At 54.9% G+C, this 18,387-nt stretch overlaps 5 protein-coding genes across 5 annotated transcripts; 4 read left to right on the forward strand and 1 right to left on the reverse strand.

Annotated features, from left to right (window-relative positions):
- Positions 1 to 1,265: 1,265 nt before the first annotated feature.
- Positions 1,266 to 4,050, forward strand: CDEST_14092 (Putative multi antimicrobial extrusion protein). The gene is made up of 2 exons (XM_062930248.1): positions 1,266 to 2,586; positions 2,744 to 4,050. Exons 1-2 carry the CDS (start codon positions 2,004 to 2,006, stop codon positions 3,676 to 3,678), a joined length of 1,518 nt encoding a protein of 505 aa, XP_062786299.1. The 5' UTR covers positions 1,266 to 2,003; the 3' UTR covers positions 3,679 to 4,050.
- A 341-nt stretch (positions 4,051 to 4,391) lies between these two features.
- Positions 4,392 to 7,111, forward strand: CDEST_14093 (Putative gfo/Idh/MocA-like oxidoreductase, NAD(P)-binding domain superfamily). Its single transcript, XM_062930249.1, has 2 exons — positions 4,392 to 4,694; positions 4,783 to 7,111. The coding sequence occupies exons 1-2, from the start codon at positions 4,635 to 4,637 to the stop codon at positions 5,767 to 5,769; spliced, it is 1,047 nt and encodes a 348-aa protein (XP_062786300.1). The 5' UTR covers positions 4,392 to 4,634; the 3' UTR covers positions 5,770 to 7,111.
- On the reverse strand, positions 5,800 to 7,109 carry CDEST_14094 (Putative Thioesterase domain, HotDog domain superfamily). The gene is made up of 3 exons (XM_062930250.1): positions 6,637 to 7,109; positions 6,246 to 6,296; positions 5,800 to 6,183 (listed from the first exon to the last, which is right to left on the reverse strand). Exons 1-3 carry the CDS (start codon positions 6,708 to 6,710, stop codon positions 5,835 to 5,837), a joined length of 474 nt encoding a protein of 157 aa, XP_062786301.1. The 5' UTR covers positions 6,711 to 7,109; the 3' UTR covers positions 5,800 to 5,834.
- A 468-nt stretch (positions 7,112 to 7,579) lies between the features above and the next one.
- On the forward strand, positions 7,580 to 9,013 carry CDEST_14095 (Putative IQ motif, EF-hand binding, pseudouridine synthase, RsuA/RluA, pseudouridine synthase, RluA; the record flags this gene model as incomplete). The annotated part of the gene is made up of 1 exon (XM_062930251.1): positions 7,580 to 9,013. The coding sequence occupies one exon, from the start codon at positions 7,580 to 7,582 to the stop codon at positions 9,011 to 9,013; it is 1,434 nt and encodes a 477-aa protein (XP_062786302.1).
- A 5,941-nt stretch (positions 9,014 to 14,954) lies between these two features.
- Positions 14,955 to 17,065, forward strand: CDEST_14096 (Putative basic-leucine zipper domain superfamily; the record flags this gene model as incomplete). The annotated part of the gene is made up of 3 exons (XM_062930252.1): positions 14,955 to 15,248; positions 15,469 to 16,107; positions 16,173 to 17,065. The coding sequence occupies exons 1-3, from the start codon at positions 15,113 to 15,115 to the stop codon at positions 17,063 to 17,065; spliced, it is 1,668 nt and encodes a 555-aa protein (XP_062786303.1). The 5' UTR covers positions 14,955 to 15,112.
- Positions 17,066 to 18,387: the final 1,322 nt, after the last annotated feature.

Here is an 18,387-nt window from a genome sequence, read left to right on the forward strand (position 1 = left end):
GTAAGTGGTGCATTTGACCCGACTCGCGCACACCCCGGTTATGATAACCATGGAGGTCGAGTCGATTAGAAGAGCCGAACTCAACCCAACTCGCCTCGTGCCGCATGAGATTGAGCCGTCGTTTCTGGCATCCCGCCCATCCCCCTTCCCGGCCTTTTCGACTCATGGAAAGCACATGGCGTTGCGTTTCCTTAGTCGCGCTGACTCCCTCTTCCCATTCGTCACCACCTGTGCCGGGGCACGTGCTGAACGTTCTGCCACCTTTGCTGGGCGACTACGACCGATCCGGCGGGTTTTTCGAGAAGTTTCCGTAGCCGATGCTTCGGCGTCGTTACTTGGCTGGGAGGCTCGATGAGATGGTGGTGGTGGTGATAGTGGTGGATGTGTGCGAGGATCCATGACCCTGGCCCTGACCCTTTGTCTCAAGCCGTAGCGCTACGTGTACTTGTATCCGTACTTGCACCTGCTATGTGACTCTCCCCCCTTACTTATCACGTGTCTGTGCCTTTGGACCAAGGTTCGATCTTTCCGGAACAGGCTTCTGGCGCCGTTCCATTCGTTCCATTCCTACCTTACACTCTTCGCCAATGCACGCTGAGAGTCTGTTTGTTGACCATGCGCTGTCCGTCGTTTCTTTATATCTCTGTCTCTCTCTCTGCGTCTTTGGACGAGCTCGGAGCGGGGTCGAGACTTGGGCGCTATGGCCATGACAAGTTCCTTATACGAGAGGGAACTACAGGTACTTTGGTTACTGAGTCCTGTATCCGTACAGCTCTGAGATACGTAGCCAAAACGGTCCAGTCAACGCTGTCGCGAAGTGATGCACATTGGAAGCTATGTGACTGGCCAGTGAGACCATGTCGTCTCAACACCAACTTACCCCTCTTCCCAATGCTCCACTCGGCCGGGCCACAAGGACCCGACCGAAGCCGGTGTCGGCCGTTGGTCGCTTCGTCACTGGAAGCTTGACCGCCGACGCCCTCGCTGTTGTCCGCTCCTGCCCGCTGTCACAGGCTCTGGGCTCTGTGGTTCAGCCTGTGATAAGGACGATGTGAGATAAGGGTTCTGCACCAGTTGTCTGTTGGCTCCTATTCCTGGCCTAGCGCGTTGATTGATTCACGACGCCCATGCTGGTATTTCCGGGGTGCCAGAGCACAACTCCTTATCTTTCAACGAGACAGTCGCCGCATTGAATAACATAAAAAGACTTGGAAATTTTTCAACCAGAGCAGGACAAAGTGGGAGCAACTGCGTAATATGTCAACAGGTTGCTTGTTCGAGAAACCCGTCCTCATCCTTTGCGTCAGTTCGGATGGTCCGCTTGCTGTGCGCCACATGATGCAGCCATTGAGAGCCAACGACCCGGTGCCTTAACGTTCCTACTAGCAGATCAAGACCCTCGCAAGCGTCAAAGTAGTGTAAGATCATGTAGGCTCCAATGCACACTTATCGCTGCCCAATCTTGAGTCGTCGCTTGAGGGCATCTCCCCGCGCAGAAAGAGCCAGGCATACCTCGCGAGCTGTGACCAAGGCCAGTCGCTGGTCGTTGAGTTGTCTAGTTGACAGTTTGCATGTGGCAATTGGCTCTTGTCAGCTATCTCGTGCCCCAAAATTCGAGGCGACCTTGGGATGGGGGTCCTGGGCATGTCGAATTCAAGAATGTCGTATAGAATGCTGCTGGTTCTTGTCTCGTGGCTTTTCGTCCATTAATTGGCCGTCTGAACCTTTGTTTCCTCCCTCCACATTCTCCGAAAAGAAAAAAAGCCTCTTGAGATTCATCAGCGACACACCTGGTGCTTGGACACGGCAAACGACGTATGTGCGTATTTTTTCGTTTCGTGTAACAACCTTTTCGACTCGTTCTTTCCGGCCGGCTCACCAAATTTTCGGCGAAGACAAAAGGGAAAAGAAACCCCGGCAACGGAGAATACTTGCAAAGAGGACGATTCAGCGTTAGGAAAAAGCAGCAAAGCGAGGAGGTTGCAATTCAAACGCGCGCAAAGATGCCGGAATCGGTGTCGTACGACGCACAAAGGAGTCCATTGGCCGTGCCGCCTCCGTCCGAGAACACGGCGTTGCTACCGAAGCCTCCGGCGTCCATCTCCAATGAACCCTACCCAATCTGGCAATGGTTGGCCGAGATTCGGCTCCTCGCCAAAGCCGCCGTTCCCGTCATCTTAGCGTATACGCTGCAGAACAGCCTGCAGACCCTCAGCGTGCTCATCGTCGGCAGACTGAGTCCCGAAGCTCTCGCCACTGCTGCCTTTAGTTATATGTTCGCCATGGCGACAGCCTGGCTCATAGCCCTGGGTGGAACAACGGCCCTTGACACGCTTGCATCGAGTAGTTTCACCGGATCTTCGAACAAGCACGACCTGGGTATCCTTCTGCAGAGGGGCATAATCGTCTTGTCGGCATTCTATATGGTGGTGGCAGTGCTATGGTGGTTTTCTGAGCCCGTGTTCCGAGCATTGGGCCAAGAGGAGTTTATCTGTGAGCAAAGCTCAACATTTCTGCGATGCCTGATCCCGGGTGGGCTGGGGTATGTGTGGTTTGAAGCGATGAAAAAGTACTTGCAGGCGCAGGGTAAGTCAACGTCCTCAAACCCTGTGTGTCCTCTCTCTCTCTCTCTTCCTCTCTTTCTCTCTCTCCCCCTTTGAGAATAGACAAAGAAGAGGCGAGAGGGAAGAAGGCAGAACACGAGAAGAAAGACCACGATGAAACTGACACGGGCTTGTGACAGAAATCTATCGTCCTGGGACCTACGTGCTGCTCATCACGTCGCCGCTGAATGCAGGGCTCAATTATCTTTTTATTCATACCCTCGGCCTCGGCTTGTACGGCGCTCCCATTGCAACAGGCATCTCGTACTGGATTTCGTTCCTACTGCTCGTGGCGTATGCCGTCTTCATCCGAGGCAAGGAGTGCTGGGGTGGCCTGGAGTTGCGAAAAGCTGTGAGAAATATTGGACCCTTCGCCAAGTTGGCGATTTTAGGCGTCGTCCACGTCGGCACTGAGTGGTGGGCATTCGAAATCGTCGCCCTAGCCGCTGGAAGACTTGGTACAATTCCCTTGGCGGCGCAGTCAGTCATCATGACTGCGGACCAAGTCATCAACACCATCCCCTTTGGCCTCGGCGTGGCAGCGTCGGCAAGAATAGGAAACCTGCTGGGTGCGCAGCGACCGCGGGATGCCGCAGTAGCAGCACACTCGGCGGCGATCCTGTCTGTGGTCCTTGGAAGCGTCGTCCTGATCATTCTCATGGCAACCAAGGATGTATTTGGAAAAATATTCAACGACGACGAGGGTGTAGTCCGGCTCGTGGGCGAGGTGATGCCATATGTCGCCTTGTTCCAGATAGCAGACGGCCTGAACGGATCGTGCGGCGGTGTGCTTCGAGGTATGGGCCGCCAGTGGGTCGGGGCTGTGGTGAATCTTATCAGCTACTACGGCGGAGCTCTGCCAGCCGGGATCTACCTCGCCTTTAACGGCTGGGGTCTCGCGGGGTTGTGGATTGGACAATGTGTTGCTCTGTATCTGGTCGGGGCGCTGGAATGGGTGATTGTTGGATTTAGCAAATGGGACAAGGAGTGCCAGCGGGCTTTGGATCGACTAGATGACTCCGGCAGTGATGGAGAAGATGAGGCAGAGAGGGCCGCCGCCAATGGTGTTGTCTAGTGAAGACACAATATCAGAGACGGGCTCCTCTCTGGCCAAGACTGTAATGACCCGGTTGCCGGGCTGAGGAGATGGCGCGGGGTGGTTACGGTGAAGCAATTCTCTCCGAACAAGCAGCTGCGGTTCGGCGAAGAGCAGCTTTGTTGGGAAATGAGGCGTATAAGTGGTTAGGTAGATAGCCAGCAGCGTCAGGGAAAAGACTCGGTAGAGTAAAAGGCGCGATGAACAGTTGCTACTTGGCGAGTGGGTGGCGGCCCGCGAACGCAAATGCAGTCAACGTCGGTGGACTTGCAGTTTGGGCAACATGCTCTCAAGTAGCTACATAGGTAGGTAGGCAGCTACTGCATTTACCCTTCGTTCTCATAACGCAGGCAATATCATACATAATTATCTAGCGACGCAGCTTCCTTTGGGGGGGGGGGGGGGGGGGGGTTGTCCTGATGCTGCTGTCGCCGTTGCTGTCGCCGTTGCCCTGCTCAAGGTATGCATTAGGTCCACACAATGGCTCAGAATTGAAAAGCATGAGCAAACGGCGACATCCAGACTGTTAGACTTTCCCAGAACAGTTTAGCGGTTGTTCAGAGATGAGGGAGCACTAACAAACCTTGCACTGCTCAAGTAGCATTCGTAATAGCAACGTGAAGCCTTTCCATTGAGTGCGGGGCCTTTGTGTCACTGCCCCGCCATCCGACCCCACTTTAACAGCAGAAGGTCTCTAGGCATTGGAGGAAAGTCACGATGATGGCATGGCGTGCCTGGTCGAAGATGCCGCATAAGGGCCATTCTGAGGCAAAGGTCAGTCAAGGACTTCTCTCGAGGTACTCCTCAACCAAAGACCATCCTCAATAAATTCTCTTCCGCAAGCCGTCTAAAGAATCAACAGTCTCGTGACAACGTGGTGCACTACCTAGTTTCATCCGTCACCAACTCAATACAACAACAGATCGTCAAGCACCATGGCCCCCATCGGAGTAGCGATTGTTGGCGGTGACATCTTTGCCAAGGAGCAGCATCTGGTAAGAAACCCTACAGCTCTTCTATCGTCCGCCTACTAAGCTGTCCCCCCTTAAAACTTTTCAAGCTCACTGATATCAATTCCAATAGCCTGCCGTGGAAGCAAGCGACCAGCTCACACTTAAGGCCATCTACTCGCGGTCCCGTAAGTCCGCCGAGGACACGGCGAAGCTCGTCACTAAGTCCACTTCACCCGACCTGTACTCGGACGACTCGGGCGATGGCAAGTCGTTCAAGGATCTCCTGGCCCGCGACGACATCCAGGCCCTCATCCTAGCCCTGCCCATCGTCAACCAATCCGAGTACATTGAGCAAGCACTCGCTGCCGGGAAGCACGTCCTGGCCGAGAAGCCTATCGCCGCCGATGTCTCTCGAGCCCAGAAGCTGATCGAGTACTACAACAAGGTCTCCGCCGAACAGGGCGTCACCTTTGCGGTTGCTGAGAACTACCGTTTCCAGCCCCGCTATACAACTGCGCGGGATGAAGTGCAGAAGTTGGGCAAAATCATCGGCTTCAATGTGAGGGTTTTCTTTTTCGTGCAGTTGGGCGGCAAGTACATTGAGACGGCGTGGCGCAAGAAGCCAGACTACCAGGGTGGGTTTCTTCTCGATGGTGGCGTCCACTTCGCCGCTGCCCTCCGGCTGCTACTCGGCAAGGAGGCGGCGCCGGACTCGGTTGCGGCATTCTCCGACCTGACACAGAAGCATCTGCCCCCCATTGACACCATCAATGCGGTCGTCAGGACCAGGTCGGGTGCTACAGGCTCCTTCGCCGTCAGCGTCGGCTCGCCCCTGAGCGCCTTCGACTTCCATGTGGCGGGCGAGAAGGGCAGTGTCACCTTGTCGAGCCATGACTTGACTGTCAAGCCCTTTGACGGCGAGGCACGGACAGCCCAGTTCGAGCAGACGAGTGGTGTCAAGGAGGAAGTCAAAGCATGGGCAGAAGGTTTGGTGGCAGGAAAGCCGAACCCCTTGCAGTCTCCCGAGGAGGCCTTGGCCGACCTGGAGTTCCTTGAGAAGATCTTCAAGAGTGGTGAACAGGACGGTGCGACTCAAAAGCTGCAACTACAACTGTAATGAGACATTGATAAACAAGAGATAAGCTCCAGGCTGCCCTGTGGGGTGGAGGATAGAGTTCAATTTCAGAGCTTGTTTTCCCTGGCTTCCGCCACCAGAATTCGCTCCAGCCCTCTCCGCATTTCGTCGGCCATGCCGGATGTGGTTGGGCGACCGGTAGATGTCTCTACAAAGACGTGGACGAACTCCCCGACCGCCTTCACCTGGTCAATCCCCTTCTCGAAGAGGGCAATCTCGTATGTCGCACTCGACCTTCCCAGCTTGTTCACTCGTAGGGCCAGCTCGACAACCGCGGGGAAGGAGACGGAAGCAAAGTAGTCGCTGTGCGAGTGTACCACCACGCCGTGTTGCTCAGACCCCGCGGGCGAAAGGTTGCAGTGCTCAATCAGGTAGGTGTTGACAACCGAATCGTATCTGCGGGAGACTTTAGTTATGACGCGGCGTCGGCGGAGTAGCTGGATGGAGGAGAGTCGTACAGAAAGTTATAAACGCTATTGTTCATGTGCTGGTACATATCATTGTCGGCCCTAGGGAACCTTGTTATTGACTGTCCAAACGACAAAACCGACATGAGAAATGCGCATGGGAACGGCGAAGACTGAAATGCAATGATGGGAAGATGACGGGCACGCAACAGAACGCACCCCCCACCCTGACCAACAGCGGCGAGTAAAGGGCGTGAGACGCCTTCATGGACGGAAGGGAGGTTAGGCGGGGAGATGGAAGGAGGTCGTCCGGTTGCAGCAGCGGCCAGTCCCCCCCCTTTCGAACCTTTGGCGCAAGGAGTCGAACTCGGCCATCCATTTTGAGGTCGGCAGAGGGGAAAGATGAGTAATGTCGAGATGATGGGGAGGGGGGAAAACCAACCATCGCGTCCGATAGTTCAGGATGTAGCGATAGTCCTCCCTCCGACGCTTCTTTAACTCCGCATAGCTTGCCATGACGACGTCCTGATGGGATGAGATAACGAAAGCGAAGGGCCGAAATCCCCGGGAATCCCTGGACCTGTTGTAGTCGACGACGCACTAATTCAGGACACCTGACAGTAGGAACCGTGCTGGTTTCCAACAGCGAGGAGTGCGTCGCAGTGGCCGGCACTTCGTTTTAGATTTTGGCTCAACGCGTTCCTTTAAACCTTTGAAGCGAGGCCTTTATCGAATGAAGTTCTCATACGTAGTCTTTTTGACACTAAGCTTGCGGAGGAATTGGTCGGAGGACTGAACTGGAAAGGGAGTGTTTCTGTGTAGATCTCATATGCCCAAACCGAGGCAAAGTGAAAGCGAAAGTGCATGTCGCTGCCGACGCCGAAAGGGTTAATTGTGTCGGCAGACTTGATTGGACTTGTGCCAGACAAGTCTTCCCACCCCCAGTATTCCAGAAGAGCCAACGGATAGACGAAGCATTGTGATGGATGTGCTTATGTAATCATCAAGGGAATCTTGCCTTTGAGAGAGCCAATCACGCTGTTGCCGACCCACCAGCTGGAACTTGCGCTTGTCCAAGCTCAACCTCAGTAAAGTTCTGCCAAGTCTGACCGCCACCAATTTTGTGACTCTTTTCGAGATCAATCAACCACCGACTCGCTAAATCCAGGGCCGGAGGGAAAAGCCTACACGCGACCTCTCAAAGCACGGCAGTTCTACCGCTCACTAAACTTTTCGCAATCCAGTCATACGTCCCCTGTCTGAGCTTTCACACCTTATCCCCTCTCTCGACTTGTCCATCAAATCTGGCTGCCACCAGGCTCAGGAGCGCAGTCACGCCTCTGGCACGACTGCCACCACCCCGACTGGAATCGCTCACGTCTACCATGGCTTCCGACAAAGTAAAGTTGGTCTCGGCACCGGCTTCGTTGCAAACTGCAACATTCCCGGCATCTGTGGCTAAGCCGTCGGATATGCGACCCTCTGAAGCCTCCGAGAAGCAGTCTGACGTGCTGACGACTCCCACTGGCGACATGTGGCCACGTCCTTACTATTTCGAGGACGGTCTGCGTAGAGTCGCCCCCTACCACTTCACCTATCACACCTGGGCCAAAGAACGATGGCGTGGCCGGAAACTAGTCGATATATTTGAAGACGAGTTCAGGGACCGCACCCTTGAGTATTATCGCCACGCCATGGAAACCGGGGCCATAGTCGTCAACGGGAAGGCCGTCGGGCCGGACCATGTGGTCAAAAACGGGGACCTGGTGAACCATACCATCCATCGCCACGAGCCCCCAGTCACCGCAGAGCCCATTCGTGTTATCCACGAAGACGATGAGATGATTGTCGTTAACAAGCCATCCGGCGTGCCTGTGCACCCTGCTGGCAGATACAAGTACAACTCACTCATCGAAATCATGAAAGCTGAGAGGGGCGAGCACTTTTTGCCGTACCCGTGCCATCGCCTGGACCGCCTCACAAGCGGTATTCTTTTCATCGGCAAGACGCCGCAAGGCGCCGTCAAGCTCACCGCGCAGATTAGGGCTCATACGGTGCGCAAGGAATATTTAGCCCGCGTTGCTGGAAAGTTTCCCGATGGCGAAGTCATTTGCGATCAGCCTATCCTCCAGATATCCCCGCGACTAGGACTCAACAGAGTCCGGGCCAATGGAAAGTCCGCTCGTACCGTCTTCAAGCGTCTGGCCTATTACCCGCCGGAAACCCAGAATGACTCGCAGCCGCAGCAGCCCAAAACCCCGGAACAGCTTGCGGAAGAGGAGCGTCGGCCTTGGATTAAGAAGGAGGGCTACTCTATTGTTCGCTGCTTGCCTTTGACGGGCAGGACGCATCAGATTCGTGTGCACCTGCAATTTGTCGGGCACCCGATTCAGAACGACCCGCTGTACGCAAACCAGCGAGTCTGGGGCATCAACCTGGGATGCAACGACTCGGATGCAGTTGAAAACACGGACGAAGACATCATGTCGCGTCTGGAACGGATGGGTAAGCAGGACATTGCTGATGCGGTAGCATATCATGACGAGATGGTGGACCTGTACGCGAAGAGACGGGCCGAGAAGCTGTCAGGGAAAAACTGCGAAATTTGCGATACGCCGCTGTATACGGATCCCGGCGAGCATGAATTGTCGCTTTGGCTTCACAGCCTCCGGTATGAAGACGCCGGAGGCGCATGGGGCTACACCAGCCCGATGCCCGGATGGGCGCTTCCTCCGGATGGCATGAACGGACCGACGGAGGTTGGTGGACTGGAGGAGTTAGTGGAGGCTATCAAAGACGAGAACCCTGAAGTGTCTTGAGTTCTACGGCAGAGCGATGACAATACGTACCTTGACGTACAACGGTCCCGGACGGACCGATTGACTCCACCGATCCAGCTCGCTTGGATTTGGGACGATATGATACCCGGGTTGCGGCATTTGCGACAAAAAAAAATCTTAATTGCGACAAGTAAATTTTTCATTTGTGTTGCGTAGCAGAGGAGGAACGCCAGGCAATTTTCCCCAAAGGAAACACCAGAGAGGCGGATTATCAAAGACATGCTGGGTTCCGGCAACGTAATGGGGTCGGTCCATGGCGGATAACTCGCACGGAATGACCGCCCACTATCCCCAGCCATTGCAGAATTTACGTCTGTCCAGGCAGGGGATGGATCACTGACGCCCCTCCCCCCAGCAGCCGACACCACACTCAGACCACAGGCCCGGATATGCCAAGAAGCTGACCTACCTCTCATTCGGAGTAAGATCCGTAGTGTACTTCGTACCTGCCGGGACGACTCGTGATTGGTCAGTTCGTAAGAAATAGCGGTCATCATTAGGCTGCTAGCGTAATAACTGCTTGGGTTTGGCACTGACGGAGCGCATCTTCCACGTAGGGCACAGCAGTTCAGGTACCCTTTTCCACCCACTCTTGAGTCCCAGACCGCTCTCTTGTTTCCCTCCGCTGGCCCGCCTTACTCTGACCAGCTGACCCGCTTGAGGGTCCCTGGCGGAACAGGACTGGCACTGCGCCAGCCTTGACAGGAAGTTCTGGTTCTGCAGACCCTTCTCTCTGATGGGGCCTCAGTGGCCTTGCTGTGTGTGCCGTGAGGGGAAGTACAGGAGGAAACGAAACAGACATTGACCGGCTTTCTGAGTCAGAACTGACAAAACAGAAATCCGAACAGGATATTGCTCCGATGAGACGGCATTCATCAGGGGTTCATAACCCCGGGTCTAGAGTGCTAAGCCCATCCCGAAATAACTCATAAAATCGCTGATTCCGGATGTCCTCTTTGTTGATGTCCTCGACGCCTTTCGCCGTGTCCGAACCCCTCGTCAACCAGAATTGAACTCCAATGACATAGCACGAACCGAACGACGACCCCTGAACAGCTATGCGTGCCGTCATCGCCTTATACGACCAAGAATGCTGAATTTCACGATGATCATGTGTTGGGATAATGAGAGGCAAACGGCATTGGCAGGGTGATGAAGAGAATGCGAAAAACCACAGGAACGGAGGCCGACCGATCGGAACATTTTACACTAGGGGAGCACAACACTGGCAGATCGGGCCAATACGTACTGATTGGCAAGCAAGACCTCAGTTGGCGAGGGTGACCGCCCAGACGCATCGGCAAAGACACTGAAAAGGAGAGAGCCTCCAGACGCCACAATCCCACCAGTCTGGATACCCTGTGAACCACATCCACATTCAACTCGGCGAAATGCATCCTTTCTCGCCCCAGGATGGTCACAAGTAGCCACGATGGCAATTTATCCCAAGGGCAAGGCGTGTTCATGAACAGACTTCCTCGGGGGTGAACGATGACGGGCCGAGTGCGAACACGAGCTTCGAGAAGCATGCCACGTTGTCAGAGAAATGCCGGCGCATTGCCACCCAGCACCTGTGCGCACCTCACATTGTGCCTCAATCTCAGAAACCAAAGAAAAGAAGAAGGAACGAAGAAGAGGGGGGGGGGAAGAAGGGATGGAGGGAGGCAAGGACCGACACGTGCGGTTTTCGGGCCCAGATTGCGTTGACAGCAGCGACCTCGTGGTAGCTGCCAGGACAGGCATTCGTCTGGTTGCAATCATGCATACCCTATGGTCCGGAGATCTCCCAACAGCGCCTTGAGCGAAGAGATTATTGACAGCTGCCGGATGTTGACAATACTGGATCAAAGTTGGCTCGGTCAGAGGGGTGTGTCGTGAAGTTGGACGTGAGACGAGGTGTAGTCCAGTGTTCGCAAGAGGTGGCAAGAGAGACACAATGAACCAGGCTACAATATGCATAACCCGTCATCAGTGGCCTGCAGTCCGACAAGCAGAAAAGAAACCGAGGGGAAACGATGTTGTCAACGGCAGTTCATTTGCGTCGTCCTGTGGGATTGGACAGTCGGACCCAGGTCCGATGGTTAAATCAAAAGACACGCCATTTTGGTCAAACACGCATTGCGCGCATCACGGGCCGTTTCCAAGTGGGCTATCGCAAGCGGTATCACTATGACTGGCACAAGTTTTGCGTACCCAAGTACAACGGATTCGGAGTGAGGCTTTTGCTAGCCAACGAGGCGGTCTAGCCGTCGGGAAGTGGAGGCTTGCACTTGGACACTTGGGCACAGGGCGACTGACATTCCAATGTCTCTGGTCATGTTTCTGGCCGGGCGGCTAGAAGAACTCGTAGTGAGGCTCAATGTGGGCAATGCTTGCGCCGCCGTCGCCGCCGCCCTCACAATTCTTCGTCTTCGCACGTGCCAGAAGACCTCGGATTGGGGAGATGATGAAGCATGCTAGCAGTCGGCATGTCTTGTTGCCAACCTCGTCCGCCGTCTCAATGAGATGGATGGATGGCGGACTAGGAGTGATTAGGCAGGCTTGTTCGATTCGGGATACTCCATTCGGCAAACGGCTCTCATAGTGCAGCGAACCGGCATTGTTCGATGACACCACTCATTCCCACTCCTTGGCCTTGTTGCGACGAAGAGCCGGCGGTGGCGGCGACGGCGGCGACGGCGGCGAGAGCGGCGACAGACGTTACTTTGGAGCCTCACACCACTTAGGGCCAAACCGTGGATTGAATTTGATGCCTCTCTTGCTTCGAGATGGACAGGTTGAGAGGGGCCAATGTGTGGCCAATCCTAAGCAGAGAGCATCAAGTGCAAAGGAGGAGGCCGTCGTGCACCACATGCGATGTACAGGACGACACCTTAGGTAGGTACTGTTCATGCACCACACCCCCTTCTCAGCCACCCCAGCACGTTGAATGTTGATCCTCTAGATACGGACAAGCGTGTTACGGCTAGGTGTGGGTGGTACAGCTAGCAGAGAAAAGGTAGTGGTCCGAGTCGGGCTGGCCGCCGTGGTCGGAGTAACAGATGTGAGAGCAGGTTTCCGTGCATTTGCATGGTGCTAAAATGATAGTTACGGCAGTTGGGTACGTACTGGCTGTGGACGGAATCACAACAATATTAATTTGAAGAAGGAGAGTGGGAGAGAGAGGGGAGGCAGTAACTGTCGACCCTTTTTTTTTATTTATCGTTTTCTTTTTTCGTCCCTCTCCACAATGTTCATGTTCAGTGTCGCTTGGTTGCTGCTGATGCTGGACTGCGTATTGGTACCCACATGGCTAAGCCTTATATAGAACTAGCGCAAAGTTTATTTCCCGCAAGGGGTGCACTTCCTATTGTATCCTTCTCCACATATCCCACGGTTTCCAACTGACCTCACGGTCCTCACCACCTTCACCTCACTTGACCCCGAAACGCACCTCATAATCGATCTCGAGTTACCTTCTGCTCATCGGTTTTGCCCGCGCCCGCGCCCGCGTGTGCACCGACATCCACTTGGATACTCCAAACCTATCTCTCTGTCTCTTTTACCCACCAGTCACACCCACACAGAAACATGGTCCGTATCTGCGACGACCCAGCATCCCTGGGCGCGCGCGCGCGCGTCCACGATCCGACCACGGCCGCACGCCTGCGAGACGTTGCTCATTCGTGGTGCCCAGTGCTGATCTGCTCCCCGTTCTTCGTCCTTCGTCAGCTTCCGGCCCGGCAAGGGTTCGTTGACAGCCAAAGGCTCATTTCGTCATATCTGATCGACCCCCCCCCCGGCGTCGGAGTGTGGCCGAAACTCCCTGGGCATGCAGCAGTGCTGAGCCTCGAGGAGCAGACTTGAGGCTTATGGGTCACTTTGCCCTCCCTGGCATGGCTTCGCCGTACGGGACGGTGTGGTGCGGGCTTACGGCGCGGTGTCTTCGGCGTCGGGCCAAACCGAACAAACCACCAAAACGCACCACACACTACACACTAACCCTGCCAGGACAAGTCTTCTCCCACCCCTCGTCGACACAATGCAGATGTGACGAGAGATGGGCATTGGATATTACCCTATCATCCCGGCCTTAACTCACCTTACCGTCTGGCCTGGGCGTCTCAAGGGCCACACAGGCCATGCCATGGGTGCGACTATTCCAGCAAAGACCGGACCGATGCCATTGCTGCTTGCTTTGCAGTGAACGTGCAGGCCTCATCACTTGTACTGCAAGCCACCCCAGGCCGGGACGTATGAGGGTATCTCCCCACCACCAGAACCTCTCACGCTCTTCATGGACAAGACCGGCTGTCCATTTGCGAGGATAGAGAGGTAGGCCAAGCCAGGCTAGACAGAGCAGGGCCAGGCCGGCAAGAAGATGGCCCAGGTCCGGTGCGGGATGACCAGTAGAGCTTTCGTTTGGCCCATCATTCTTCAACGGAGCCGACAAGGCATATGGGTACCTTTTCCATTGCAGGAAACTTAGCTTGCATCGCCCTGCCTTGCGTTTCTCCTTCGCCTTACGAAGTGCTCTGTACGGATAGCATAAACCCAGTTACCCTCCGTCATCCTTTCCCAACTCTATGCCCGCCCGCCTGTCCCCTTTCGACTTCGACCATTAGCCTTTCCTTGCGGATAAGCAACACTCCCCCACCAGGAGCCCGTTTTCGAAATCGAGCTCAAACCAGCACAAGGTCAGAACAGAACCACTGGGCAAGGGCGTTGCCCACCCACGTTGGCTGCCACCGGAGACGTGTGGGTGCATCTCGTTGTCAACTTCTGCGCACTGCAGCATAGACACACAAGACGCAAGAGGAGCGATTTCCGAGGAGCAGCGGTAGCGAGCCTCAGGTTCGCTTGCGGTACTTGTTCGTACTAGTTGACTCCACGGATATATCACAAGTAGGAACCGGAGCAGCTTCTTGTCATTGGGCAGGACAGACAAAACTAGGAAAGAGAAGAAAAAGGATGAGGCACCCAAGGCACCGTGACTATGGGCAGCTGTGTGTGTGTGTGGGTGGGTGTTGGTGGGTGTTGGTGGCCCATCCCATTACCTAAGGCGGCTTCACACGTCTCATTTCACCCCCCCTCCTTTTCTTCCTCATGTCTTCCTCACACACCATACATGCCGTTCCCTTCTCACCGTAGCGAGTACGTACTCAGCTACCTCTCTCTCTCTCTTTCAAGCCGAGTACGTGCGTCGCACTTCCACACCCCCTGCCCACGTCCTCTTGCTCTGTCGACTTCCCTTCTCCTTCTCCCATGTTCCTTGCGATGTCCTGTCCTGTCTTGTTCTGCGCAGACCCCTGCCCATACGATGTCCACATCAACCCCCCCTGCCCATCCTTGCGAGATCTGTAAGTTGTTCTCGAAGTGGGTTAGCAATCTGCGCCATGTCTGCACCTAACATCAACTGTCATGTGCCAAGTTACGTCTCTCCCCTCTCTGTTTTCACCGATACTTGACCCTTCTCTCAACCAGATGTACTCGAGCACGGGGTATACCTCTGTCCTGCTCTGTTGCTCACCCACCCCCCACACCCCCCTCCCCTACCACAGCATCCACGTCCTTACGCTCATGACTGGGCTGCTTTTCACTACCAACGCTAGCTAGCCCGCATGCAGCCATTCCTCAAACCCCTGCTCCAGACTTACCTACCTTATGTGCAAGTTCCCCTTGGGCCTGTCTAGTACGTTCTCCCCTGCCCTTGCTGAACCCTCCTCTCCTTGCTCCTCCACGGTCCACCACCACCACCACCAAACTCCTTCTGCCTCTTCATCCTTACCTTACGAAAGTCACTGGCCTTTCTCTTGCTCGTCCTAGTTTACACCCACCCACCCCCCTGCCCCCCTTCCTCAAGTGTACGTACCGTTGTATTGGTACTCCATCGCTCCCAGCTGCCCTGAAACTACTTTGCCGCCGGCATTGGGGGGCCCTGTTCTTGCGTCTGCTGTTGTCGTTGATAGATCTTATAACTCGAGATGCGCTGCCAGTTGATCCTCCTCGTTCAGTCCTTGCCTTCGTAACACGAACAAACAACTACAACTTGTCGCACAACATATTCCCCTACTCTCTTACTGTCCTCTTCTCCAGAGTATGGCCCATACTGCCGTTGCCAACACTCGAACAAGACCTGTCTCCTCCACCGTTGTTACACAACACGACAAGTACGCCATCGACAACATGACACGATCAGCTTCCGCAGAGCCTACGAAGCCCACCAAGCGCAAGGGTACGCATTGCCAACTTCACTCCTTGGGGGATCGAGATGTCGACGATGACGCCGACGAGGGCGGCGGTGACAGTTGTTATTATCATGACCTTGTCGTCGTCGTCGCCGCCTTGAGCACTCCCTCATTAGTCCTCCCTCTCCTCTCTCCATCCCCACTCGCTCTTCCCTCGTTGCTCCAAATACAGACCGTGTGCTGACTTGGCCGCGTCCCTTGCAATAGGTACCAGAAGCGTTTCGACTTTGACGCCCTCCCAGCTGGCACGCAAGCGTGCCAATGACAGAGAAGCTCAGCGCGCTATCCGAGCCAGGACGAAGGAGCACATTGAGAGACTCGAGCGAGAGCTCGAGGAGCTCAAGAGCGAACGTGGCCGCGACCAAAGTCAGACCGTCCAGGAGCTTTTGCGCAAGAACAAGGCCCTTGAAGAGGAACTGTTCAAGCTCCGCGAGAGCATGGGCGTTCCTAACGGGCAGTCCTACCCAAATTCAGGTATGGCTGCCTCCTCACTCGCCTCGTCTTCTGCGTGGTTGCCTCTTGTTCGTGCTGACTCGGCTCCAGTATACGACGACAATCTCAGCTCAATCAGCGGTGCCGTCCCAAGCCCTCGATCTTCGCCCTTCCCTTCCAACGGCGACTACAACGTGATGCAAGAACTCGGCCCCTCTTACGTGCCCATGCCCGATGCATCAGAGTCATGGGGCCCCGGCATTCCCGTTTCCGTACCCTCCACCGTCTCAAGCCCGTCATCCTCTGCCAACACGGACGAGTACGGCGCTGGCTACATCCCCACGAGCGTCCCCGCGCCGATGATGGACGCTCGAAGCATCCCGGCCAAAATGGACTACGACGACGTTGATTCTGGTGGGTGGTCCCCTCTGCATGCGGTGGTTGGGTTGCAACGCAATTCTGAGACGCTAACCACTCAGTCCCTAGACGCTGGATACCCTCACAACCACTCAATGGGTCACCATCAACAGGTGCCCATGTCTCATCATCAGTCGTATCTTCATCACCAGCAGTCGTGGAACTCATACCCAACTCCGGTGTACTATCAACAACCGTCGGCTCACTGATCCGCCAGCCCGGCACCGCCCTCTGGGAGATTCCGACGCTCATCGTCCCGCCTACATGTCGGATCGACCAGCTCCTAGTCGGCTTCATCCAGGACTGCCGTCGACTGGCCCAACTGAAACCCCTCGACACGCTCCTGCGGCCTGCCAGGGTCAACGTGAAGAACTTCCTCGAGTACCACCCGGCCTCACCCACAACAGAACCTCCTCGGTGTCAGCTAGCCGACCTTGACCGAGCCGCCTCCTCCACGGTCACTGGGCCCGGGGTCAATCACCCTATCGCCGAGCTCATTACTGCCCTCGTCAACAAGGGGGGCGTTACAAACGTCATTGAGCGCCTCGCAGTCTTTGCCGTCATTCAAAGAGCCGTCGCCTGGCTGGTGCATCCAACGCGAGAAGCGTATGCGGCCATTATGCCGGAACTCACTCCAAAGCCTTGCCAAAACCGCATCCCGCATCCCCAATGGGTCGACCTCGTACTATGGCCTCCGCTGCGCACCACAATCATCGAGCGGCAGGAGGTGTACGCCAATGAAGAGTTCCAGTCCGTCTACTCGGCAAGCTTGAGACTCATCAACTGGCCGTGCCGACCCATTGACGCCCTGGTAGTAGACCCACAATCCGGGGAGATGTGGCTGAGCGACACGTTTACTGCCCACGCAATGCGCGTCGAAAACTGGCGCCTCAATGAGAACTTTGTTCGACGATACCCCGAACTTCGCGGCTGTGTTGCCGTCGAAGGATCCTGAGAGGGGTGGCTGTGCTCCAACTTCATATTTCTCAACTCGCTAACCTGAACCTGCCGTTTCGTTTCTTGGCCATTTCTTTTTCCTCCTTGCATTACCACCCCCCTTCCCTTATTGCAAAATGGGGTTCATTCTAGCTGGAATGGGATGGGACATGGAAAATATACCACACACACACACACACACACACACACACACACATAACCTCACCCTCTCTCCTGGGCGGTCATTGTAGTAGATAAAAAAACCAAAATCGGGTTGGTACACTGTCAGGGCATTTCACAGGCGGCCAGGAAGCACGTCGTCGGCTGGGTCTCTTCACTTCTACTTGGTCTTTTTTTTTTTCACAACTTTTATCAACATATATGTGCATAGGAATCAGGTTGGAGGATTCTTGTGCCCAAACTTGACTGTTTCTTGTTTTTACACTCGGTTTACTAGGAAACTTGGAGAAGGAGAGGCGCTTTACAGGGATCTGGGAGGTCAGTTTTACTTTTTAACGTTCCGTCATTTCATGGACACAACATCCTGTTGGATGGTTTTTAGACTTCTTTTTTTCTTTGGGAAGGGGGAAGGGGGAATGATACACACAAGACAATTCGGCATGGGACTAAAGGAATGTGTGATTATGGATTTTCATAGTTTAACCATGGTAACGTGGCTGGCGGAGGGAAAATCCCATCCAGGCACGCCTAAACCCAAAAAATTTGACGAACAATTCAAGAAGACAACCTTTCTCTCTTTTGACTCGCGATTACTTTGCTGACTGACCCTGGTTTGCAACGTCATGTAAGCCAAGAGCTTATGAGTGCGGTCGAGTTAAGTTGCGCGATTGAGAGGGCGGGATGGAGGGTGAGACGAGACGTGATAGACTCGGTGACGTTGAGAGAGGTGGAATTATGACAGCATAAGGACCGCCGATCAGTTGTGTCGACTCGCGCTCTCTCGTCACCATCAAGAGAAGAGACAGAAGCCCCAAGCATACCAAGCTAACTTTGGAAGAGACGGCACGAGTGTTGTGAACTCTATCTTTGCTCCCCTGTTGCTGAACGCCAATGGACCCCGAAAAATAAAATCACAACCTCAGACAAGCACACCCACTCCGGTAACCCCTCACCGTTACGCAGCTAGGCACAAGCTGCACTTCTCAGGTTCCTCTCACGCGACAATGACGTTCTCGGAGAGGGGGGTCTGGCCAGTGGGGAGGGAGGAGGGGGAGTGGTTGTGTTGATTGTGTTCCTGGGCCTGAGGCAAGGGTTGAAGGACAAGACAGAGGTGATGGGCAAACACCCAAAGGCACTTATGCGATAAGAGAACCCGACGGC

This window comes from Colletotrichum destructivum, chromosome 9 (genome assembly GCF_034447905.1).
Source record: "Colletotrichum destructivum chromosome 9, complete sequence".
In the NCBI taxonomy this organism is placed as follows: domain Eukaryota; kingdom Fungi; phylum Ascomycota; class Sordariomycetes; order Glomerellales; family Glomerellaceae; genus Colletotrichum; species Colletotrichum destructivum.

Bases quoted from the DNA above. Each gene is read 5' to 3' on its own strand.
- CDEST_14092 (XM_062930248.1), top strand. From the start codon at position 2,004: ATGCCGGAATCGGTGTCGTACGACGCACAAAGGAGTCCATTGGCCGTG. The intron at 2,587-2,743 runs GTAAGTCAACGT...GGCTTGTGACAG, and splicing joins AAAGTACTTGCAGGCGCAGG to AAATCTATCGTCCTGGGACC.
- CDEST_14093 (XM_062930249.1), top strand. From the start codon at position 4,635: ATGGCCCCCATCGGAGTAGCGATTGTTGGCGGTGACATCTTTGCCAAG. The intron at 4,695-4,782 runs GTAAGAAACCCT...CAATTCCAATAG, and splicing joins TTGCCAAGGAGCAGCATCTG to CCTGCCGTGGAAGCAAGCGA.
- CDEST_14094 (XM_062930250.1), bottom strand. From the start codon at position 6,710: ATGGCAAGCTATGCGGAGTTAAAGAAGCGTCGGAGGGAGGACTATCGC. The intron at 6,297-6,636 runs GTTGGTTTTCCC...AAGGTTCCCTAG, and splicing joins CTGAACTATCGGACGCGATG to GGCCGACAATGATATGTACC. The intron at 6,184-6,245 runs GTACGACTCTCC...AGTCTCCCGCAG, and splicing joins AATAGCGTTTATAACTTTCT to ATACGATTCGGTTGTCAACA.